We start from the raw sequence: 26,888 nt of genomic DNA on the forward strand, positions 1-26,888 counted from the left end.
CCACATCCTGAACTCACCCTATATTCCCAGTTCCCTAACCTTCCTCATCCCTGTGCCTTTGCTCACCTTCTTTCCTTAGCCTCTTCCTCAACCTGTGAAAATGCTCAGCCTAAAATCTACTTTTTGAGCGCCTATTGAACTTTGCCAGGTTCTCTCTTTAGCACTTCTTTTGTTCTGCCTGAAGTAGTCTGACAGAGTTTGAGTCCTGATGAAAAGAAGCTCTCTGACACACAAATCTTAACACAAGCTACATTTTTAGCAAAGCATATCAGAGGATGTAAATTTAGAGGACAGTTAGTGAGTGCGGCTTTTCACGTCTCCCTAGTTTCTTCATCAGAGACTCTCTGAGGTAATAGCAATGATATTCTACTTGCTTGAAGTGAGATTCTGTCAAATTGTTGGGAAGTCCTGAGTGGGGGGTTTAGCAAGCCTCTTATGTTCTCACCTTCATAGTCCAGAAATTAAAGCATAATTACTTTATATGGTTGCAAAAACTGCCTTTAGCAGGTCACATCATTTGTATCTAACATTTACATTTCAGCTATAATTTCTTACTACATTACTAGTGTCATTTTACTGCATTGTCCCCTGGTGATTTAATAATAAGTGTCAGATGCAGATTTATGACCGTGATTGGTCTGTAGTCATGCACAGTGGATCTACCCCTGTATCATGTGGCCTAGGGGACTGAGCAAGGCAGGCCGGGTCAGGACCTACCACACTATCCTGCATTAAAGTTAGTTATGAACATCTTTGTGTTTCTCACTAGGTTATAACCTGTACCTTATTAATCTTGGGCCTCCTCTTATACCTAGCTAGGGCCTGACTAGGGCTAGAATAGGTAATCAGAAAATACTTGCTGAACTGGGTAGAACTGCTTAAAGTGTTTGCCTTCAGTGGAATGTCATGCTTTGGAGCGTCATCGTAATCAGAGTTACTGATTACAGAGCTCTCACCTATGAGATATAAGGTCTGGATTCTTTCAAGTGACCAGTTAGTTTCTAGGATCTGATGGAACTAAAAACTCTTTATAACAGACAGTACAATATAAGATCACATAAGGTGTGTTCTGGAAATGCTAGGCATTGAAAAATGTGCAAATACTGTGCCAAGCCTGTGATTGGTGAAGATACCATTCTTAATTAGGTACTGAAGTGTAGTTATTGAAGATTAGTGCCCTCTAGAGTTTTATTCCTGACATATTATAATAAGAAGAAATATATTGTTTTCACAGCATTCTACGCACTAAGTACTTTATGTATTTTTCCTCTATTCTGCACAACAGTCATGTGAATTAAAGGTTCTGTTATTCCCATTTTTACAGATGAAGAAACCAAGGTTTCAGGAGTTTAGTAACCTTCTCATGACTGCATAGCCAATAAGTGGTGGAGCCAGGATTTTAATCCATGTCTGTTTGGCTCTTACTGTGTGAGGTCTTGGCCACTGCACTTACAGGCTTAAAGAGAGTCAAAACTGGAGGGTCTCTTAGGGTTTATCTAGTCTACTTTGTTCATTGTACAGAGAAGGAAACTGAGGCTTCCCAGTTGAGTGTTGGATCATGCTGGTTTCTTAACTCGGAGGGGGAATTGTAGAAGCACGTGACCTGAGAAAACTATTTTTTAACTTGTTACTGTATATTGTAAATATTCAAAACCATGACTGTTAAGAGTCATAAATCATGAAGGTTTCATATCTGTTTTTCCTGAAAGAACATATATATGGACAGAAATATACAAGACAATGTATTGAAATTAATATCTTCATGATTTAGTCAAGATATATATATATATTTTTTTATAGTAATAGTAACTTCTTGTATTCAGTAGTCATCAAAGACTATCACTGTCCAAAGAGAACATGAAACAACTTCTAGGAAAGGGAAGGGGTGGGTGTGTACCGTATATGTATATGATTAATAAAACGGAGTTATATACCTCTAACCAAGGGATGGCAGAAGAATCAAATATGCTAATCATCTGAGTTAAATAGTTATGCTTAAACATCAAATTCAGTTCTGAGTGTCCTGGTAGCTGGGACATAAAAGAAAATCTAGTAATTCCTGTATGTTTTATCAGATGGAAGAAACAACCCACATCCTCAAGAGACAAAGCTTTTTCATTACTAAATTTAAGAAAAACTTCCAGATTAAATGCTTTTTTCAACTCTGCAGGAAGTTACTATACATCAAGTTTTGGGGCATCTTTTTTAGCCACATATTTGGAATCCATAGATCATAATAATCCATACTATTTAGTAAAGTTGAGAATTATTCCCACTGGTTATGAAGGCCTGAGTAGGTTTGATACCTTTTAAAGGTGTCCTTCAATTTGGGCATGATCTGAAGCTCTCTAGGCAGCACCTCGTATAAACTTGAATGCCCGTAATGTCTTGTAATGGTTGCTGAGGAAAAATGGGAAATGATCACGTCTTTTGCTCTTTTTCTCTTTACTAGCATCAGTTTCTGAAGATTGCCAAGCCCCTCTCCAGCCTCACTCCACTGATTGCTGCAGCAAAGGAGGCAACCAAGAACAATCATTAAACCCATGCACACCCCGGCCCTCTTGTGCCAAGCCTTCTGTGAAATAAATGCTCATTTCAGAAATTCCAACCCCAGTGCCCTCTCCTCCTTGCCTTGATCCTCCCATTTTCTGGTCTAGAGCTCTCAAGAATTTGATCTTTGGAAACCATGTGCCCAGCATTGAAGAGAACTGCACTGGGATGACCAATCAGATGATGGCCATTTCTGAATAAGGAATTTCCTTCCAATTTGTGGAGGTGAGGATGGTTTATGATCAAGGGTTTATACGAATAAACTTGGACTGTTATTTGTACATAGCAGAACCCTCCCCCACACAATCAGTTCTTGACTATGTAAATTTAAGGGTCGATAACATTATCAATTTGTAATCGGTTGAGACTTCTTTATTGCTTGCTTTTCTGTGACTGAGCTGCCCAAACACCTCATTGTACTTGAAAACTGGAACAGCTTGAGGAATGCCTTGGGGTTTGATAATCTGCCAGGAACATGAAGTGGCTCAGTCTCCTGGACCATGACTTTGGCGCAGCGGATCCTGACATGGGAGAGAGAGCTCCCACATTTTTCTTTGTGTGTGCTTCTAGCAGCTGTTAGGGAAGACCTTGACCCAATAGTGTTTCTCATGCTATTTCTTGTGAAACGGTCTTGGCTAAAGTAGCAGCTTTTAATTCCCTGCATCTCCTAGGCTGCTGCCCCCATTTTGTACTAGTTCATAACACTGAGAGGTATCCTAGGGCCCATGCTGGGTGAGAGCAATGTGAGAAGTCAGGAAGAAACAAATCGAGCTTCTTTTAGAGCCAGACTGGGCGTCAGCACCTGTCTAGTCTATACCTGTTTGAAGTTTTAAGAACTCAGCCTCTTTTCCCTTCTGGGATGAGGAGCTGAATGATTAGCCCAGATCTTCTGACCCGAATCTTTGGATCAAAGGGAAGGGTCTCCAGATGTGAGATAGCATATTAATTTTGTATGCATTTGGATGATTTTGGCCAAGGCCTGAGATGATAATCTGCCAGCTGTGAGGGGACCCTGTTTGTAAGGTGCATGGCCAAGCTCTCTACAAATGGAAATGCTTGCACTGGGTGTTGGGGATGTTTGCTACCTCCTGCTGTCTTTGTGGTTTTGGTCCTCCCACAGTGGTAGGACCCCTGGCCAGCATTGTGACTTGTCATGTCAGCCCCACTGGTTACCTTGTCATGCTCTGAGGCACCACTGCCTCTGCAGCGTGAGTTTCTATTTCCTTCAATAAAAGGAGATGAAAATACTCTACTTGGAGTCTTTCTTTTTTTCTTTTCTAATTTTTTATTTTGAAGAAATTTCAAACTTGAAAACAATTGCAGGAATGGTACAAAGGACTCCCATATATCCTTCCCCCAGGTATCCTAATTGTTCGTAAATATATATTTATATTTTTCTTCCTTCCTGAACCATTTGAAAGTAAATTGAAGATACGATTACCCTTTCCCACTAATACTTCATTGTATATTCTTTCTTCTTAATACTTTATTTTAAATATAAACTGATTAAGAGAATTGGGCCAAAATCATATTTGTTCTGTTTCAGGAATTATTATAAAGTAAACACACATGTATCCACGACCTAAATCAAGAAATGGAACACTTCCAGTACTCCAGAACCTTATCTATCTTACCATGCCCTTTCCCGTTACAGCCTTTCTTCCCCCCACTGGAGGTAACCACTATCCTCACTTATTGAAATCACATTCTTGCTTTTCTTTATACTTTAATTACATTAGTATGTATTCCAAAACCTATGTAGTTTAATTCTGCCCATTTTGGAACTTTATAATAGAAACATAATAGATATTTATGTTCCTAAGATATATGTATGTAGTTGGGTGTAGCTCTAGTTCATTCCACTGTGAGGGGAATACTTTTATCCTGCCTTTGGTGATATTCTACTTCCCGGTCTAGTCACCTTGTCACATGGGCACAATGCTACCTGCCTTCACCTTTGGCGCAAATGAATGTAGTCCAACTATCGTGGGACCATGGGGAAAGGAGATTGGTAGTGATGGGCTACTCCTGGGTCCCTGGCAAGTTTATTGTGCTAGATGTGGGCCAGATGCTATAGATACTTCCAGAAGGAGAAGCTCCTCACCAGAAAGAAGGGTACACCTAACATCATGGGAGGCAAGTGGGCATAATACATATCAATTATCTTATACTTGGATCTCTCCAGATGGATTGTCACCCAGGCCATCCCAAATTTTTTTAGCAATAGCTCCTTTGCTAATCTGTCAGAATGCTAGATCAGCCATCAGGTGCCGGATGCATCAAGGGAGAGGTGAAAGCATTGCAGTGTTTCCTAACAATACTTCCCTACTCCCAAGCTTTCTGTCCGCCTCAGTTGAGTTACACTACTCACTACTTGCCTATGAAACTGACTGTAAAAATGGACTTGAGTACCAAGCCTAGCTTTACTTCCTTTTGGAATACAGGCTTTTGGGGCATTAGAAAGGCTTGGAAACAATCTTATAGGCCTTGGTTAGCCTATATTCAAGCCCGGTGCAACTGTGAATGGCCCTGTTGAACTCCACACAATGCTATGTTCACAAATTGGAAGAACGGCCATTGACTGACTGACAACTCTGTGTGTGTGTGTGTGTGCGCGCGCGCGAGTGTGTGTGTGTACTGGGCCAACCTGTATGGGTTGGGCTGGAAAGAAAGCTGCAACTTTAACACTAGGATAGGAATGAGTTTAAAACATGGTCATATTTGCATTTTTGATAGCTCACTAGCTGCTCTTTGGAAGGTTTTGGGAAAGGTTAACTAGAGGCAAGGAGACTCTTTGGAAGTCTATTGCAGTAATGACCTTAATCTTTACCCGCTGCTGTCCAGTTGATTCCGACTCATAGTGACCCTTAACATAGTACTAACAGTACTAAGCTGGTTTGTTTGTACCAGTTAAGATGATTAGGGCCTAGTGGGTAATGAAATGAAATGACTAAGAAACAGTATTATGTTGAGCAGAATTCGGTGTGCATGTGTGTGACGGGGAGTGGGGGTGTTGCAAAGGAAGGACAGGAGGCAAGAATAAGGCACTGGTTTCAGCTCTCGCTATTTACTGATTTGGAGCCACAGGAAATGGAGCAGATTTGAAGGGAAAGATAATAAATCCAGGTCAGGATTTACTGAATTTGAGGTGTCAGGAGCGGGACATTCAGATAGGGAGGACTAGTAGTTGGTTGGATATGAGTCCAGGGCTGAGGAATGAGGTCAGAGCTGGAGAAATAGCTGGAGAGATCAAATTTAAAGATAAAATAGGCCCATTGCAGGCCCTCAAATGTTTGAAACAGGCTAGGGGGCGGGGAGGCGGGCGGTGTTGAAAAGGAGCCCTGATGGCACAGTCTCTGGGGTGCTCACCAAAAGGTAGGCAGTTGGAACCCACCAGCTGTTCTTTAGAAGAAAGATGTGGCAGTATGCTCTGGAAACTCTATGGGGGCAGTTCTTCTCTGTCCTGTAGGGTCGCTATGAGTCAGAACTGACTGGATAGCAATGGGTTTGGTTTTCTGGGTGTAACCAAACCAAATCAATCACACGTTACCATTGAGCCAATTCTGCCTCATACAGATCCTTATAGGACAGACTGGAACTGCCCAATAGCTTCCAAGGAGCGGCTAGTGGATCAGAACTGCCGGCCTTTTGGTTAGTAGTCAAGCTCTTAAACACTGCGCCACCAGGGCTCCCTTTCTGGGGTTAGGAAGGGATAAAAGAAACAAGAAAAAATATTTGAAAATGAAGCAATCTAAGAATAATTAAAAAAAGAATAATTAAACTACAAAATAATCCCTGAAACTAAACAATAAGAATTTAACCTAGATATACTTAAGATTTTTTTTATACTTAAGATTTTAATATGAACCAAAATAAAGAGGAAACTCCCAAAAAACCAATTAATAAAATAATGAAACCAAAATAAAGAGAGCGTACCTTTAAATACATCTAAAATACGTAATCTCAGCAACGTGGATCCCACCTGCCTTGCTAATAGCATCTGTGGCCACGCCCCGGCCACGCCCACTTCCGCTTACTCCAGGCGGATCCTCGTGCCTCGCCGCCATCTGAGAGAAGCCGCGGTCTCAGGCTGAAGCGGAAGCGTTTGGGTTTGGGACTGTGAAGTCAGTGTAAGTAATGTGTCCAGCTCTTTGTTCATCCTAACACGTATTCGGAAATAGGAAGGTACGTTAATATTATCACTTACGGCAGCCAAACTTGCTTTGGCCCAGCCCTCTGGCCCTGGGGCAGTTTGACCCAGTTAGCGAACTACTTTTTGGGTAAGCTTGGAGTTGCCGTTATTCCCACTCCTCACGGGAGGAGCTGAGGCCAAAGGACATCGACCCCACAGCGGTCTCCAGTCAGGTCCAGGCAGCACAAAGCTCCGCAGCCCCAGGGAGAGGCTGGCTGGGCGCCCAGGGTTGCCCTCGGGAGACAGGGCTTCCGTTGCTGCAGGTGTGAAGGGCTCCTGTGATTAGGTGAGACCCACTCAGACAACCTGCCTGTGCTGCCTTTTGTTCAGTGTCTCAAAATAGTTGTTCTGTGTATTTCCCCCAGTTTTCTAGTTTTTTTTCTTTTAATGGTGAAAGGGATAAATCTGATCCTAGTTTCTCCATCCTAGTAGGCATTCCCTGAGTTTCTTTTTTTTTTTGCATAAACCACTGAGTCAATGGTGGTACTTTTTATTGAGATGGGACAAACTTCGGGAGGAATAGCTTTTAGAGGGAAAATCAAAGGTTCAGTTCCGGACATACTAGTTTTAAGATGCCTTTGAGAAATCCAAGTGGAGGTTTTGTTAGGTTGTTTGGTAGTCTGGAAATCAGAGAGGAGGTCTAGAAGAGAAATATAATATGTATTGATCTCCCCCCAATGATTATTAAATTGTCTATAAACTTGGGTACCCTGGCGGGTGCATAGAAATAAATATCTGTTCAAAACCAAATACACTGCCTTAGAGTGGATTCCGACTCATAGAAACCCTACAGGACAGAGTAGAACTGTCCCATAGGATTTTCTAGACTAATCTTTTTGGAGGAAACCCTGGTGGCGTAGTGGTTAAATGCTACGGGCTGCTAACCAAGAAGTCGGCAGTTCAGATCCGCCAGGCGCTACTTGGAAACTCTGTAGGGCAATTCTACTCTGTCCTGTAGGGTCGCTATGAGTCGGAATCTACTCGGCGGGAGTGGGTTTGGTTTTTTTGGGTTTAATCTTTGTGGAAGCATACTGCCATATCTTTCTCCTGGAGGAGTGGCTGGTGGGTTGAACTGTTGACCTTGGGTTAGCAGCCGAGCGCTTAACCACTGCCGCCATGTGGAAAATGATGCTGGCAATGATTCGGGTAGAAATACAGCCTTTCATTCAGTAGCGAAACGGTTTACCATTCTCCTAGTTACAGAGCTTTTGTTCACAATAACTGCCCTTGTACATCCCAGTTCTAGATGTATGTAGTAGTTTCATCATTAAACAATTTTTTCTAGTTTCATTTTGATTGTTTTCCTTTGACCCATGGGTTTTTATAAATGTATTTGATTTCCAAATGTTGAATTTCATACTTACCTTTTTCTTACTGATTTCTGGCCTAATTATACTGTAGTCAGAAAAGATGCACATGAGATTTCAATTCTAAGCTTGTTAAAACTAACTGTGTGGCTCAATATACTATCAAGAAAAAAGTTCAATGTACATTTGAAATGAATGTGCATTCTGTAGTTCAGTGGAGTGTTCTAAAAATGTTAATTAAGATTAGTTTGTTAAATCAAGTTGTTAAAATCTATACCATTACAGATTTGTTTTGTATCTGTTTCTTCGATCCTTTATTGAGACAGGCATGCTAAACCTCCCACCACAATTTTGGATTTGTCTCTTTCTCCTTTAGAGGCTATGTGATTATCAAAAACCAAACCCCTTACGGTTGAGTTCATTCTGACTCATAGTGATCCTATAGGACAGAATAGAGCTGCCCCACGGGTTTCTGAGGAGCAGTGAATTTGAAATGCCAGCCTTTTGGTTAGCAGCCAAACTCTTAACCATTGCACTATCAGGGCTCTGGCTGTATGATTAAACAACAAAAAAAAAACCAAACCCAGTGCCATTGGGTCGATTCCGACTCATAGCGACACTATAGGACAGAGTAGAACTGCACAGTAGAGTTTCCAAAGAGTACCTGGCGGATTCGAACTGCCATTCCTTGGGTTAGCAGCTGTAGCACTTAACCACTACGCCACCAGTGTTTTCTGGCTTTGTGATTAGGTACCTACAAATTGAAAAAAAAATTTTTTTAATAGTTTTTCATCATTATGAAACAATCCTCTTTGTCTCTAGCAAAGCTTTTTGCCTCAAGATTTACTTTGTCAATAATAAAGAGGAATCCTGGTGGTATAGTGGTTAAGCACTTAGCCACTAAACACAAGGTTAGTGGTTCGAAGGAAGTGGCAGGAGAAAGATGTTGCAGTCTGTTTCCATAAAGGTTACAGCCTTGGAAACCCTATGGGCCCGTTCTACTCTGTTATGTAGGGTCATTATGAGGTGGAATGAACTTGATGACAACGTTTTTTTTTTTTTTGCTAATTAAAAAAAAAATTAATAATAGAGCGAGGTAGCTTGTATCATTTTGCCCCAAATCTTATTCTTTCTTGTCCTTTTAGTTACACCCTTTGTGTCCACACCCTTTGCCATGTAACTTTGTATTACCCTCCTACCATGGGGTGGCCTACTTTGCTTTTGACTTAAGTCCGAACCACGAGAGCAGACAATCCTTGAAGCAGAGCTTGAAATGGATTTGTATGTTGAAACTTGCCCTGTCAGGCATCTTTCCTCATCATGAGAACATACTCTGGCTACCTGGTTGAGTGACATGTGGAGCAGAGGCAAGTCACCTCAAGCAGACGAGCTGAGGTCAGCCTAAATCAGCAGAATAGATAGCCCATCAGCCCAGATATGTGAGCAAAAAATGCTTATTTTTATATGCCATTGAAATTTTGTCTCTGGTTGACACATGATGTCTTGATGTTATCTTGGCAAAAGAAAACTGATACATATACATGGCTGTCTTTTTCCAGTCTTTTACTTTCAATCTTTTTCTGTTTTAAGGAGTATGTGGTTGGGTTTTGTTGTTCTAATATATTTAGACAGTCTTTGTTTTAATTTTTTTTAAGTTGGAGTGTTTAGTGTGTTTACATTTAAGTTAGTTACTGATACACTTAGGTTTAATTCTGGCATCTTACTATTTGCTTTCTATTTGTTCACCTATTCTTTGCCTTCTTTTGGTTTGATTATTTTTTTATTCCATTTTCCTCTCTCCCCCACGTGTCTGTCAGTTTGTCGTACTGTGGGGGCTTGTGTGTTGCTGTGATGCTGGAAGCTATGCCACTGGTATTCAGATACCAACAGGGTCACCTATGGAGGACAGGTTTCAGCTGAGCTTCCAGACTAAGACAGACTAGGAAGAAGGACCCGGCAGTCTACTTCTGAAAAGCATTAGCCAGTGAAAACCTTATGAATAGCAGCGGAACATTATCTGATACAGTGCTGAAAGACGAGTCCCTCCCCCAGGTTGGAAGGCAGTCAAAAGATGACTGGGGAAGAGTTGCCTCCTCAAAGTAGAGTCAACCTTAATGACGTGGATGGACTAAAGCTTTCAGGACCTTCATTTGCTGATGTGGCACGACTCAAAATGAGAAGAAACAGCTGCAAACATCCATTAATAATCGGAACCTGGAATGTCTGAAGTATGAATCTAGGAAAATTGGAAATCGTCAAAAACGAAACGTATAAACATCGATATCCTAGGCATTAGTGAGCTGAAATGGACTGGTATTGGCCATTTTGAATGGGACGGTCATATAGTCTACTATGCTGGGAATGACAGCTCGAAGAGGAATGGGGTTGCATTCATCGTCAAAAAGAACATTTCAAGATGTATCCTGAAGTAAGGCGCTGTCAGTGAGAGGATAATATCCATATGCCTGCAAGGAAGACCAGTTAATATGACTGTTATTCAAATTTACACACCAACCACTAGGGCCAAAGATGAAGAATGAGAAGATTCTTATCAGTTGCCACAGTCTGAAATTGATGGAACATGCAATAAAGATGCATTGATAATTACTGGTGATTGGAACGCAAAAGTTGGAAACAGAAGAAGGATTAGTAGTTGGAAAATACGGCCTTGGTGATAGAAACAATGCCGGAGATCGAGTGATAGAATTTTGTAAGACCAACGACTTCTTCATTGCACATACCTTCTTTCTCCAACATAAATGGTGACTATACACATGGACCTCGCCAGGTGGTACATACCGAAATCAAATTGAGTACATCTGTGGAAAGAGGTGATGGAAAAGCTCAATCTCACCAGTCAGAACAAGGCCAGGGGCCAACTGTGGAACAGATCATCAATTGCTCACATGCAAGCTGAAGCTGAAACTGAAGAAAATCAGAGCAAGTCCACGAGAGCCAAAATATGACCTTGAGTATATCCCACCTGAATTTAGAGACCATCTGAAGAATAGATTTGATGCATTGAACACTAGTGACCACAGACCAGACAAGTTGTGGAATGACATCAAGGACATCATCCATGAAGAAAGCAAGACATCACTGAAAAGACAGGAAAGAAAGAAAAGACCAAGATGGATATCAGAGGAGACTCTGAAACTTGCTCTTGAATGTCGAGCAGCTAAAGCAAAAGGAAGAATTGAGGAAGTAAAAGAACTGGATAGAAGATTTCGAAGGGTGTCTCGAGAAGACAAAGTAAAGTATTATAATGACAAGTGCAAAGAGCTGGAGATGGAAAACCAAAAGTGAAGAACACGCTTGGTGTTTCTCAAGCTGAAAGAATTGAAGAAAAAATTCAAGCCTCGAGTTGCAATAGTGAAGGATTCCATGGGGAAAATATTAAATGACGCAGGAAGCATCAAAGGAAGATGGGAGGAATACACAGAGTCATTATACCAAAAAGAATTAGTTGATATTCAACCATTTCAAGAGGTGGCATATGATCAGGAACTGATGGTACTGAAGGAAGAAGTCCAAGCTTCTCTGAAGGCCTTGGCGAAAAACAAGGCTCCAGGAATTGATGGAATATCAATTGAGATGTTTCAACAAACAGATGCAACGCTGGAGGTGCTCACTCATCTATGCCAAGAAATATGGAAGACAGCTTCCTGGCCAACTGACTGCAAGAGATCCATATTTATGCCTATTCCCAAGAAAGGTGATCCAACCGAATGTGGAAATTATAGAACAACGTCATTAATATCACATGCAAGCAAAATTTTGTTGAAGATCATTCAAAAATGGCTGCAGCAGTATATTGACAGGGAACTGCCAGAAATTCAGGCTGGTTTGAGAAGAGGATGTGGAACCAGGGTTATCATTGCGGATGTCAGATGGATCCTGGCTGAAAGCAGAGAATACCAGAAGGATGTTTATCTGTGTTTTATTGACTATGCAAAGGCATTTGACTATGTGGATCATAACAAACTATGGCTAACACTGCAAAGAATGGGAATTCCAGAACACTTAATTGTGCTCATGAGGAGCCTTTAGGTAGATCAAGAGGCAGTTGTTCAGACAGAACAAGGGGATACTGATTGGTTTAAAGTCAGGAAAGGTGTGCGTCAGGGTTGTATTCTTTCACCATACCTATTTAATCTGTATGCTGGAAAAATAATCTGAGAAACCGGACTATATGAAGAAGAACGGGGCATCGGTATTGGAGGAAAACTCGTTAACAACCTGCATTATGCAGATGACACAACCTTGCTTGCTGAAAGTGAAGAGGACTTGAAGCACTTATTAATGAAGATCAAAGACCACAGCCTACAGTATGGACTGCACCTCAACATAAAGAAAACAAAAATCCTCACAACTGGACCTGTGAGCAACATCATGATAAATGGAGAAAAGATTGAAGTTGTCAAGGATTTCGTTTTACTTGGATCCACAATCAACAGCCATGGAAGCAGCAGTCAAGAAATCAAAAGACGCGTTGCATTGGGCAGATCTGCTGCAAAGGACCTCTTCAAAGTGTTGAAGAGCAAAGATGTCACCCTGAAGACTAAGGTACGCCTGACCTGAGCCGTGGTATTTTCAATCTCATCATATGCATGTGAAAGCTGGACAATGAATAAGGCAGACCGAAGAAGAGTTGAGGGCTTTGAATTGTGGTGTTGGTGAAGAATATTGAATATACCATTGACTACCAAAAGAATGAACAAATCTGTCTTGGAAGAAGTGGGGCCAGAATGCTCCTTAGAGGCAAGGATGGCGAGACTGTGTCTTACATACTTTGGACATGTTGTCAGGAGGGATCAGTCCCTGGAGAAGGACATCATGCTTGGCAGAGTACACGGTCAGTGGAAAAGAGGAAGACCCTCAACAAGGTGGATTGACACAGTGGCTGCAACAGTGAGCTCAAGCATAACAACGATTGTAGTGATGGCTCAGGACTGGGCAGTGTTTTGTTCTGTTGTGCATAGGGTCACTATGAGTCGGAGCCGACTCAATGGCACTTAACAATGACAACATTTTCCTCTCTATCAGCTTTTTAAAAAAGATAAAAAGAGAAACTGCACATACTTAAAATGTTTTACGTGATGAGTTTTAACATATGTAGATACTCATGAAACTATCAGTACAATTGAAATAATGAACATATCTATCACCGTCAAAAGTTTCCTCGTGTCCTCTTGTAATCCCTCCCTCTTACCCTTCTCTTTTCAACCGTGGACCTGCATTCTGTCGCAATGGATTACTGAGGCTGGTCATGTTCTTTTAAGTGAGGTAGATAGAGGAAGCAGTGGGGATTGGGAGCTTTCAACAATGTATCTGGGGAACTGGTTTCCTGGGGTCTGCTTAGTGGACTCTGGGATTGAACTCCTCGTCCTTCGTTCTTTCTATTTATGAATTCATTGAACATCACAGGAAAAACACTACTTACGAATTATCTAATAAGGTGTTCACATATTCAGTGTTTATAGGGAGTGGGGAGCAAATAATATGAATGAATGAAAGTGAGCAAATGTAAAACAATAGAGCAGCCACTACTACTCAGATAGTTGCTACCATGCCGAACTGCCAGACTTAAAAATGGTTAAATGGCAAAATTTTTGAGATATATATATATATTTTAGCACAATAAAATTTTTAAAAAGAAACAAGTTAAAAAAAAAACTCCACGGGTAAAGTACTGTGGAGGGAAAAGTTAAGGGACTGTCTTTTAAAGACTCCAGAGTTACTATTTTTCATCACTCCAATCTTAGCCCAGTGAAACTCATTTTGGACTTCTGACTTCCCGAACTATGAGATAGATAAATTTGTGTTGTTTTCAGCCACTCAGTTTGTAGCACATTTGTTACAGCAGCAATTGGAAGCTGATGCTGTGGTCTTCATAATCCCTTGACCTGTGATAATTATTCATGTATTTGACAAACATTTATTAAATGCCATTCTGTATCAGTTGTAGATGCTTAGTTTACATCAAGGAACAAAATTCCTTCTCCCATAGACCATACACTCTAGCAACTGAAGACAGACAATAAGCAATAACCATATCAACAATAAGTAAATTATATAAAAAAAATTATATAAGAAGGTATAATTATTGAAGTAATTGTGCTGTAGAAAAAAAAAAAAAACACTAGGGAACAATTCTGTCTTGGAAGTACAACCAGAATGCTGCTTAGAAGCAAGGATGGCGAGACTGCATCTTATATACTTTGGACATGTTGTCAGGAGGGATCAGTCCATGGAGAAGGACATAATGCTTGGTAAAGTACAGGGTCAGCGGAAAAGGGGAAGACCCTCAAGGAGGTGGATTGACAGAGTGGCTGCAACAATGGGCTCAAGCATAACAGGGATTGTAAGGATGGTGCAGGACTGGGCAGTGTTTCATTCTGTGGTACACAGAGTCACTGAATTGGAACCAGCTCGACAACGCCTGACAACAACAACAGGGAACAATAGGAGAATTAGGAGTGTTGGGGAGAGAGGAACAGGTTGCAGTATTAAAGAGGGTGGCAAGGTAGATCTTACTGAGAAGGTGACATTTGAGCAAAGATTTGAAGAAGGCGAGGTAGTTACTTCTTTTGCGGATGGAATAGCCCTTTGAGATTTCTTTTTTGAGGCAAATTGATTGAGAGGGACAACCTAAGTTATATTGGGAATGCCTGATGGTATACCATGGTGCTAGTGGGAAGCTGAGGAGTGATTGGTGTTACCCAGCAACTGCCACCTCCAGCTCCTGCTTCAGAAAGAGGGAGTAATAGTGCCCAATAGACTGGGGACTTGTTATATTCTGGATGAAAAAAGATTACTTGGTTTTGATATGAGGCCAGTGAAACCTGTGTGGGCCTGAATTTCTTTCCCGCTGTACTCTTCTTTGTAGTCCTCATGAAATATATTACATACCAGAGCCTCTAAAGGGTCCTCATTATGAATGACGTTATTGAGACTGAGCTATAACTGAACATAAAGGCAGACTTCACATTATGCAGGCTGATGCACAGAGGGCAAATTTCAGGGGCAGCGAAGAGGCTCTTCCCTTCCTTCTTAGCTGTTACTGGTGAAATTATTACCCTTGCCCTTAGAGTCACTCCTTGGGTTAGGCCTGAGTCTTCATAATGTTCTGCTTTCATAGCACACTGAAGTTCCTGTGTCAGTAGAATTTGTTATACTGTATTGCATTTGCTTATTTGTTGCCCAATAGATGTAAACTTTATGCTTGTAGGGATTGTATGTCTTTTTCGTTGTTTTTAGTATCCAGCCCAGTATCTGGCACATAGTAAATACTTATCAAATGAGGAAGGAATACACCTAGGGGGAACTGTCGACATTGCCATCCACTGAGAGTGGACGTGGATTACTTTTACAAGATCTGTTAGCAGGGAGCAAGCTTTGAAGGTTTAGGACAAAGTTGTTGTTGTTAGGTGCTGTTGGGTCGGTTCCGACTCATAGTGACCCTATGTACCACAGAACGAAACACTGCCTCGTTCCGTGCAATCCTTACAATCCTTGTTATGCTTGAGCCCATTGTTGCAGTCACTGGCAATCCATCTATTTGAAGGTCTTCCTCTTTTTTACTGACTCTCTCCTTTACCAAGCATGATGTCCTTGTCCAGGGACCGATCCCTCCTGACAACGTGTCCAAAGTATGTAAGACGCAGTCTCGCCATCCTTGCTTCTAAGGGGCATTCTGGTTGGACTTCTTCCAAGACAGATTTGTTTGTTGTTTTGGTAGTCCATGGTATATTTCAGTATTCTTCTTTAGCACCACAATTGAAAGCGTCAGTTCTTCTTTGGCCTTCCTTATTCATTGTCCAGCTTTCGCATGCATATGATGAGATTGAATATACTGTGGCTTGGGCCAGGCACACCTTACTCTTCAAGGTGACATCTTTGTTTTCAACACTTTAAAGAGGTCCTTTGCAGCACATTTGCCCAATGCAATGCATCTTTTGATTTCTTGACTGCTGCTTCCATGGGCGTTGATTGTGGATGCAAGTAAAATGAAATCCTTGACAACTTCAGTCTTTTCTGCGTTTATCATGATGTGGCTTATTGGGCCAGTGGTGAGGATTTTTGTTTTCTTCTTGTTGATGTGTAATCCATACTGAAGGCTGTGATCTTTGATCTTCATCAGTAAGTGATTCAAGTCCTTTTCACTTTCAGTGAGCAAGGTTGTGTCATCTGCATAACACAGGTTGTTGATGAGTACAGGTATGTTTTTATGAGGATGAGGAAGGAGGGAGATTTAGGATCTTGGCTATTTCAGGGAGAAGTGATGTGAAGTTAATGAACGAAAGTGTGGAAGATCATAGAAAATGCTGCCCGTTACCTTATTTTCATAGGTGTTTCCTGTTGGCCAGCTACCTGCTATGGGAAACTGAAGAGGCATTTTGGCCAGCCGACAGCAGCAGGAGAATCATACGAGTCGTTATTGTGGTACAGAGAATAAAGCACAAGCTTTGGAGTTAGCAGACCTGGGTTCAGAATGGGCCGTGTTGCCAACTCTGTGACTTCAGGCCTTTGCAGCTTCAGTTTTGCCTCTTGGAAAACAAGGAAAATTACACCTTTAAACACAGTAACTTGCTTAAGTTAAGTAAGTAAAACTTATTTTACTACTGATGTAGTTAAACAGCCTAGTACAGTTCAGTGGGTTAAGCAAGTGACTGTGTTGAAAACACCTTGCACAGCCCCTGTCCCCGTAGTGCGAGCCCAGAAAATGTTATTTTGCTGTTTTCCTTTTTCTTTCTCATTCTCACTGTCTTTCTCATTTCTTCTTTACCCTCTCCATTCTATTCTTCCACGTCTTTTTCTCTTCTTGCTCCTCTTCTTCACATTTCCCTCTCCTCCTCCCTTCATTTCCCTGTCCTTCTAGCCTTTTTCTTTCCCCTTCCTGTTCTCCCTCTTCCTTTGGCAGGATTGGCAAATGGAATACACATCTGATTTTCCTTCTCTTTTTTTTTTTCTTCTTTCTTCTTCTCTACTTCTTCCTTTTCCTTCTTTTACCCCCCTTTTCTTTTCTCCACTTCTTTTACTTTGGTCCTCTCATTTTTTTTCTGCCTAATTTTCTTCTCTTCCCGGTTAGGGAGTGAGTACATAACGAGTATCAAGTAATTGTAATCTTTGGACCCTGTCTATATCTTCCACGGCCCCCACTATCTCTCAGGCGTCTCCAGGTTGTTTGCACCCCTCATAGCTATGCTAGGTATTCCAGTGATCCACTCTATCCCCACTATTTTCCCTTCAAATTTTTTTTAGTGTAAAATGTATATAACAAAAAAAATTGCCTTTTTAACCATTTGTAAGTGTACGATTCAGTGACATTAATATATTCACCATTTTGTACAACCATCACCACTGTTTACTTCCAGAAGTTTTTCTTCACCCCTAACAGAAACTCAGTACCCCTGAAGCAATAACTCCTCGTTCCTCTCTCCCCTCAGCCCCTGGTAGCCACTCATAAACTTTTGTCCCTATGCATTAAAAAAAAAAAAAAAAAAAAGAATTTTTTCCTTTTTTTTTATTTGTTTATCCTAGATATTTTATATAAGTGGGATCATATAATATTTGTCCTTTTGCGTCTGACTTATTTCACTCAGCATGATGTTTTCAGGGTTCATCCATGTCATAGTATACATCATAACTTCCTGTTTCTTTATGGTTGAATACTATTCCGTTGTGTATATAGACCACATTTTGTTTATTCATGCATGTATTGGTGGACCCTTGGGTTGTTTCCACCTTTTGGCTGTTGTGAATAATGCTGCAGTGAACATTGGTGTACAAGTACCCATTTGAGTTTCTGCTTTCAGTTCTTTTGAGGAGGTACCTAGGAGTGGTATTGATGGTATTTCTATGTTTAACTTTTTGAGGAACCACCAAATTGTTTTCCACAGCGGTGGTACCATTTTACAATACCTGTGACATTGGGTGAGGGTTCTAATTTTTCCATATCCTTGAGATCACTTGTTATTTTCTGATAATAGCCAAGGTCACTATGAGTTGAAATCGACTAGACAGCGATGGGTTTGATTTTTTGGTTTTAGTGGGTGTGCAGTAGTGTCTCATTGTGGTTTTGATTGCATTTCCTTAATGACATTGAATTTGAGCCCTGGTGGCGTAGTTGTTAATAGCTCGGCTGCTAGCCTAAAGGTTGGCAGTTCAAATCCACCAGCTGCTCCTTGGAAACCCTTCGGGGCATTTCTACTCTGTCCTTTAGGGTGGCTATGGGTAGGAACCAACTTGACGGCACCTGACAACAACAGCAGTGTTGAGCATCTTTTCATGTGCTTATTGGCCATTCGTATATTTTCTTTGGAGAAATGTCGATTCAGTTCCTTGGCCCATTTTTAAATTGGGTTACCCCTTCTCCTCACTTACTATCTCATTATCTAACATTTCGCATTTACAACAATAGTAAAAAAAGGTCTACTGACTATTTTGCACGTTAACAACATACGTCTGGCAATAACAAATGCCAAGGTGCACGGAGAGAGTAATGCTGACTGTGATGGTTAAGGTTATATGTCAACTTGGCTGGGCCGTGAGTCTCAGTGGTTTGGCAGTTACGGAATGATGTAATTTGGTAGTTAACATAATGCTGTAATTTGGCAGCATTGGAATGATGTAGTCGTTTTCCATTTTGTGATCTTGATGTGATCATCCTCCATTTTTGCATAACACCAATTTTGCATAGTGACCTGGTCTTTGGAACCTAACCATGTTGATAAGTGAGGACAGGGTGTATTTGTCTTTTTGTTACTGAGTTGTAAGAGTTATTTTTCTAAAGCAATTACTGATAAGGAAGGACTGCCATTTTGCTATTTGTTTTCTATGTGTCATACCTTTTTGTCCCTGATTTCCTTCAATACTGCCTTCTTTTGTGCTTAGTTGATTTTTTTGTAGTGAAACATTTTGATTCTCTTCTCAGTTTCTTTTGTAGATATTTTCTTTGTGGTTACCATGGGTATTACATTTAGCATCCTAAATTTATAATAACCTAGTTTAAATTGACACCAACTTAACTTCACTAACATAAAAACTCTTTTCATTTACCACTCCCTCCTCCTCTTTATGTTGTTTTTTAAATCACAAATTACATCTTTGTACATTGTGCAATAACACAGATTCATAAGTATTTTTATGCATTTGTATTTTAAATCATGTAGGACATGATGAGTAGAGTTTCAAATCAAAATACAACACAGCTGGCCTTCATATTTGCCTGTTAAATTACATTTACTGGAGATCTTTTTTTCCTCATATGGCTTTGAGTTACTATCTATTTGTTGTTTTGAATGGGCCGTCCTTTCCTGTTTCTTTCTGATTTTGTTGAAACTGGGATATTTGAATGTTATAATGTGGTAACTCTGGAAATCAGATTGTTCTTCTTCCCTAGGTTTTTTGTTTTGTTTTGTTCTAAAGTTGTTGAAGATTGTAGTTGTCCGTTTGTTTAGTGACTTCCCATAACTATTTTTTGCCAAGACTGACTTCTTGTATGTGTGTGGACACTGAAGACTCTCTTCCTTAGCTTGTGTTTAGCTAGTGTTTTGACAGAGATTTCCTTGAATGCCAAAGGGAAAACACAAAAAATAACAAACACAACAACAAAACCTCTCCCAGTCCTTGGAGAACCCAAGGTCAAGAAGGGAGAGTCTTGACTTGTTGTGGGGTTAGTAAGCAATGTCACAAAGCAATATGTGTATTAATTGTTTAATGAGAAACCAATTTGCTCTGTAAACATTCATCTAAAGCATAATAAAAATTATTTAAAAACTAAAAAACCTTTCCCAATTCTTACGAATTGGCTGTGTGCCAGAGCCCTCCCTCGACACTTAGCAGACTATCTCTGAGCTTAGGGATCAGCCTCAGATGAAAATGTAGGATCTTCTTAGGTAATTTATGAGCAAGTGTCACACTCTGGGCATGCTTATGTCTTTCTCAGCTCTCCTGTATACACAGTGCTTTTGAAAGCCTTAATTTCCAGAAGAAATTCACTCTCTGGTATCTCCTTCCAGTGTTTAAGTGCTTATTGTGTGCTTTAAGGAGCTCTGGTGGCACAGTGGTGAAAGTGCCCGGCTGCTAACTGAAAGGCTGGTGATTCGAAACAACGAGTGACTCTTCCAGACAATGATGTGCTTCTGTAAAGATTTAAAGCCTTGGAAACCCTATGAGGCAGTTCCACTTTGTCCTGTAGGGTCACTATGAGTCACAATGTACTTGATGGCAGTGTTTTTTGTTGTTGTTGTTGTTGTTGTCCCTCCTACATACAGCCAGAGTCCAGGCTCCCTCTCTGTGAATGTGGGCTACTGCAGCTTTAAGACTACCACACCCAGCTGGGGAGGGGGTCGAGTGTGTCAAGTAGAAAACCAAAGCTTTCCTACCATTTAGACATCGCCTGGTATTTTGACTCAGCATTCACTTAGTTGCTGTGACCCTGTGACTGGTTTCCAGAGTTCTGACAGAATAGGCTCTGCCAGTTTCTGTTTGTTTCTTTGGTGTTTTTTGGGAAACAGTAGCGTGGAGCTACTCATGCTGCCATCTTGTTCTGGACCCTGTCCCTTTCTAATGCAAATTTTTTTAATGTTAAGTAGCAAAAATAAATATTGGTAATAAAGGAATTTTCATTACATTATTACATTACTTTAAAAAATTGTGGTAACACTTACTTAGCATAAAACTCATCATTTTAACTAAAGTGTATTATTTAGTGGCATTTAGTACATTCACAAGCTTGTGCAACCATCCCTCTATGTAGTTGCAAAACATTTTTGTCAGCACAAAATAAAACTCTCTATCAATTTAGCAGCCACTTCCAATTCCACTTTAACCCCTGGTAACTGCTAATCTGCTTTCTGTCTCTATAGATTTAACTCTTCTGGATATTTTATATAAATAAAATCGTACAATATGTGGCCTTTTGTGACTGGCTTCTTTCACTTAGCATAAACTTTTCAAGGTTCATCCATGGAGCAGTACTTCATTCCTTTGTATAACTGAGTAATATTCTATTGTATGTATATACCACATACTGTTTATCCATTCATTCTTTGATGCATACTTGAGTTGTGTTATGAATTGAATTGTGTCCCCTGAAGTGTGTCAACTTGGCTAGTCTATGATTCCCAGTATTGTGTGGTTATCCTCCATTTTGTGATCTGATGTGAATACAGCCTATGTGTTGTAAATCCTAACCTCTGTGACATTGATGAGACAGGATTAGAGGCTGTTATGTTAATGAGGCAGAACACAATCTATAGGATTAGGTTGTGTCTTGACTCAATCTCTTTTGAGGTATGAAAGAGAAAATTGAGCAGAGAGGAGAGGAACCTTATGCCACCAGGAGTGAAGAAGCAGAAGGGGAGTGTGTTTTGTGGACTCAGGGTTCCTGCACTGAGAAGCTCCTAGATCAGAAGATTGATGACAAGGACCTTCCCCGAGAGCTGATACAGAGAGAAGGCCTTCCCCTGGAGTTGGCACCCTGAATTTGGATGTCTAACCTCCTAGACTATGAGAGAATACTTTTTTGTTAAAGCCATCCACTTCTATTTCTGTTATAGCAGCACTAGATAACTAAGACAAGTTGTCCCCACCTTTTGGCCACTGTGAATAATGCTACAGTGATCGTTGGTGTGCTAGTATCTGGTTGAGTCCCTGCTTTCAATTCTTTTGGGTATATAACTAAGAGTGAAATTCCTCGTTGTATGGTAATTCTATGTTTAACTTTTTGAGGATTCACAAACTGTTTCCCACACCAGCTGCACCATTTTACATTCTTACCAGCAATGTATAAGGGTTCCAATTTCTCCACATCCTCCCAAACACTGGTTACTTTAATTTTGTAAATAGCTAAGTAAGTGTGAAGTGGTATCTTATTCTGATTTTAATTTCTATTTCCCTAATAACTAATGATGTCAAACATCTTCTCATGTGCTTGTTGGCTATTTGTATACTTTCTTTGAAGAAATGTCTGTTCAGATCTGAGTAAGAGCACCTAAAATTAATACTTGAGGCACCTGATTAATAGGAAACAGCTGTGTTCTTGTCCAAAGTCAGAGTCCATTTTGATTTTTAGCATAGATTCTGCTTGAAAAATATACCCTGTCATTTCTGTAAGTTTCCACAGTGCTTTGCTGAAACCAATAGATAAGTAACTTTTAGAAAAGAATGAAGGAATTTTACCCACCCTCAACAAACAGAATGGTGGAGCCAACATGCATTCCCAGGAAAGAAGAGGTCAGGATGCAAGATGATTTAGAAAGAGGTATGTCAAGATGCAAACAGCTGTTCTTGGGAAGAATATGTTAGTAAACTAACCAAACCGGTCAGGATGTAAACCCTTTGAGAAGAATATGTAAACAGTTTGCCCCCAGAAGTGACTATAGTCATGAATAAAAAAAAATAGCTGACTACAATTCCACCATCAAGAATAACCAAACCAGGTGGCTCCCTTCCCCCAACCAGGTGGCCAACCGTTACATTTCAAAGGACTTCAAACTGCAGCCGATGTACAATCAATCATTAATCCCCTGTCTTTCCTTTGTTTCTCTATGTATTAAATCCTCCAACTCGATAGAGGCAACAGAGTGCTGCATTCAGACAGCATCTTCAAATCTGTGTTTTCTCAATTGGTGAATTTTTTTTTTCCTCAATAAAACTCTTTACTTTTATTTTAATCAGGCTCCGTAACTTGAGCTCTGGGACATTTCTTGGTGTCACACATCATAGGATATGAAGAACATTGACTCCAGCAACCCCCTGGAAGCTCGGGAATTTGGGTCTGGCCAGTGGAGTCCTGTAAGCTCTTTGTCTCCTCAAACCTTTCTGGGAGTCACCCTAAGAAATACCTCTCAGCTCAAGCTCTGCATCCTTGTAAAACTCTCTCAGTTTTATTGAGAATTCTGTCATTATTTTCAGCTTTGTCCACTTGCAGGTTCAAGTGAAGGTTTTCTGCTTGCAAGTCCAAGTTAAAGTTTGTTTGACCTAGGCTTAGTGAACATATTAGCGCTGTGGAGATTGCTGCAATGGATCCCTGAGAAACCAAAGGCAGCACTCCACTTTCAGAATTCTTTCTGTGTGCGCATTTGCTTCTTCTGACGAAAAGAATGGGTAATGCCAAATCTAAGAACAGAGAGTTCCCCTCTGGGACTCCCACTCATTGTTTGAATAAGCATTTTGGTTCTGTCATGTGCTCATTTTTAAGTTGTTGGAATAGCCTCACTAAAGACTATTTAGAATAGCAGTGGCTACTTTGAGGGATCATTTGACCTTGCTAAATTAAATTTTCTGCACAGTAAATTGGAAAATAAAGGCACCTAAGTAAAAGAGATTCAGTGGGATACATTTTTTAATTGGAATTTGGAAGCTTTAAAATGGCAACAGGACAGTAAAGTTGCATTCCTACAAGACATCATTTTTAAAGTAAGCAAGTTAAAGAAGTACAATGTGAAAACTCTGCTGCAATACCTACTGCTCCAATGCCATCTACTCTCATGTCTCCAGAACTTCCTTCTGCTCCATTACTGGCTCCAACTCGCCTTTGTCCCTCTCTCCCTTCTTACTCTCTAATGATCTGAGCTCCCCTTCTACCACAAAGAAAAAAAAGGGAAGATAAGCTTTTAAATGAAATGCCCTTTAAAATTAGACACCCAGAAGAAAAAGATGAACTCCTGCAGGTTACTTTTGCTTCCTTATCCAAAGCAGAGCTTCACACAATAGTAAAAGAATTTCCTAATCCTCATGAAGATCCTTAGAAAAAAATTTTACGAGAAAATTTAAAACTGTAATTGAAACTTATGAACCTGGACTACCAGATTTATATCAGTTGGTAAATATGTTAGTTGGCTAGACAATAGATAAATGATAAGTTTGGTGAAGGGTAAGACAGTACACAGTACTGGGGAAGTCAGCGCATCTTGACCAAGGTAAAGTCAAAGAAGGTTCTTAGACACATCCAGATAGACATATTGACATGTCGTGGAGTTGTCAACCACTGTCACAAAACAGTATGTGTATTAATTGTTTAATGAGAAACTAATTTGCTCTGGAAACCTTCACCTAAAGCACAATAATAAAAAGATTAGACAGGCCCATAAAACAGTAATACATGTAGCTCAACCATGTATACGAGACTAAATGGGCACACTGGCCCGGAGGCAAGGACCAGAAGGTAGGCGGGAACAGGAAACCCTGGATAAATGGAAATGAGGAACCCAAGGTTGAAAAGGGGAGAGTGTTGACAAATCGTGGGTTTAGTAACCAGTGTGACAAAATGTGTATTGTTTAATGAGAAACTAATTTGTTCTATAAACCTTCATCTGAAGAGCAATTAAAAAAAAAAGGTAGAATTAATTGGAAAATATGTCTTTAAAATCTGGGAGCTCTAATCACCTCCCCTCCCAGTTCTGTAACTTCACACCCCCATCGTCCTTGAGTGCTGATATATACCAGATCGCTCCTCCCTCCCACGCATTACCAGTTGTCACAACCTCAATTACAATAAAAGACATAGTGACCAGCTTTGAAAATTACAAGCTTATTAATACACAGAAATCCTCTGATCAATTCCTGAGACTGTGGGCTACCACATCTACTGATGTGGGTTGAGTCCTGTTCACTGAACCAATTAAAATTCAAGTAGACTCATCTAAACCCTTAAAAAGATTCCCCTGTGCCCTCTTAAATGAGAAGCTAAAGAAGGCATTGCTCCAGTAATATAAAACTTGCCTTCTAGAGGCCTCATAGTCCCTTGTACTAGCCCATGCAATATCCCAGTCCTCCTTGTTAAGAAACCTAAAAATAAGGGCTGGAGATTTGTTTAATACTTGTGTACAATTAGTTGTATAATCGTTTCTAGATTTCCTGTTCCTAATCATTTATTACTCTCTAATTTCCCACCTGAGGCCATGCATTTTACCTTCATAGATCTTTGTGGTGCCTTTTTTAGTTCTCCTGTTCTCCCTGACAGCCTTTACATGGGAGAACCATCAGTTTACTTGGACTGTGATGCCTGGGGTTTACAGAGTCCCCTGCTTATTTTTCTCAAGTGTTACATGTTGATTAGCAGCCTTACAATTTACACACATTTCTACCTTGCTACAGTACATAGACTATCTTTTAATCCTCCAACACACCTGTCAGTTTCTTGTATTGTGGGGACATGTGTGTTGTTGTGATGTTATAAGCTATGCCACCGATATTAAATACCAGCAGGGTCACCCTTGGTGGACAGGTTTCATCTGAGCTTCTAGACTAAGACAACAAGAAGGACCTGGCAGTCTACTTCTGAAAAGAAGTACCTGGTAAAAACCTTACGAATAGCAGTGGAACTTTTTTTGCTATAGTGTCAGAAGATGAGCCCTTCAGGTTGGAAGGCACTTGGAAGACAACTGAGGAAGAGCTGTTACCTCAAAATAGAGTCAACCTTGATGTGCATGGAGTCAGGCTTTCAGGACCTTCATTTGCTGATGTGGCATGACTCAAAAAGAGAAGAAACAGCTGCAAATATTAGTAATTGGAACGTGAAATGTACAAAGTCTGAATCTAGGAAAAGTGAAAGTTGTCAAAAATGAAACGGAACACATAAAACATTGATACCCTAGGCATTAGTGAGCTGAAATGGACAGGTATTGGCCATTTTGAATTGGATGTTCATATGGTCTATGCTGGGAATGATGAAGAGGAATAGCATTGCATTCATCATCAAAAAGAACATTTCAAGATCTATCCTGAAGTATAATGCTGTCAATGATAGAGCAATATCCATACACCTACAAGGAAGACCAGTTAATACGATTATTATTCAAATATATGCACCAACCACTAAGACCAAAGATGAAGAGTTTGAAGATTTTTACCAACTTCTACAGTCTGACGTTGATTGAACGTGCAGTCAGGATGCATTGATAAATAGTGATGATTGGAATGTGAAAGTTGGAAACGAAGAAGGATCGGTAGTTGGAAGGTATGGCCATGGAGATTGAAACAATACCAGAGAAGGCATGGTAGAATTTTGCAAGACCAACAACTTCTTCATTTCAAATACCTTTTTTCAAAAACATAAAAGGCAACAATACACGTAGGCCTCACCAGCTGGAATACACAGGAATCAAATGGACTACTCTGTGGAAAGAGATGATGGAAAAGCTCAATATCATCAGGCAGAATAAGGCCAGGGGCTAACTGTGGGACAGACCATCAGTTGTCATACGGAAGTACAAGTTGAAGCTGAAGAAGATTAGAACAAGTCCATGAGAGCCAAAGTACGACCTTGAGTATATCCCATCTGAATTTAGAGACCATCTCAGGAATGGATCTGACAGGTTAAACACTAATGACCAAAGAACAAATGAGTTGTGAGATGACGTAAAGGACGTGATACATGAAGAAAGGAAGAGGTCATTAAAAAGACCGGAAAGAAAGAAAAGGCCAAAATGGATGTCAGAAGAGACTCTGAAAGTTGCTCTTGAATGTCAAGTAGCTAATGCAAATGAAAGAAATGATGAAGTAAAACATCTGAACAGAAGATTTCAAAGGGCGACTCAAGAAGACAAAGTCAGGTATTATAATGACAGGTGCAAAGAAAACCAGAAGAACACGCTCAGCATATCTCAAGCTGAAAGAACTGAAGAAAAAATTCAAACCTTGAATTGCCGTATCAAAGGATTCTGTGGGCAAGATACTGAGTGATGAAACATCAAAAGAAGATGGAAGGAATACACAGAGTTGAAAAGAATTGGTTGACTTTCAGTCATTTCAGAAGGTAGCATATGATCAGGTACCAATGGTATTGAAGGAAGAGCTCCAAGCTTCACTGAAGGCATTGGCAAAAAACA

At 40.3% G+C, this 26,888-nt stretch overlaps 1 protein-coding gene across 5 annotated transcripts in view; it reads left to right on the forward strand.

Moving 5' to 3' along the window:
• Positions 1 to 26,888, forward strand: part of PAK1 (p21 (RAC1) activated kinase 1) — a 361,730-nt gene that overhangs the window by 161,690 nt on the left and 173,152 nt on the right. For 3 of the 5 annotated variants that reach the window (XM_049889732.1, XM_049889733.1, XM_049889730.1), the window contains one exon: positions 2,453 to 3,559. The exons of the other annotated variants lie outside the window; for them this stretch is intronic. In XM_049889732.1, the coding sequence (XP_049745689.1) occupies positions 2,453 to 2,539 (87 nt within the window). In that variant the 3' untranslated portion in view covers positions 2,540 to 3,559. Of the gene's footprint in view, positions 1 to 2,452; positions 3,560 to 26,888 lie in introns of those variants that run through there. 5 annotated transcript variants of the gene reach the window in all.

The sequence above is a fragment of the Elephas maximus genome, chromosome 7 (genome assembly GCF_024166365.1).
Source record: "Elephas maximus indicus isolate mEleMax1 chromosome 7, mEleMax1 primary haplotype, whole genome shotgun sequence".
Classification (NCBI taxonomy): Eukaryota; Metazoa; Chordata; class Mammalia; order Proboscidea; family Elephantidae; genus Elephas; species Elephas maximus.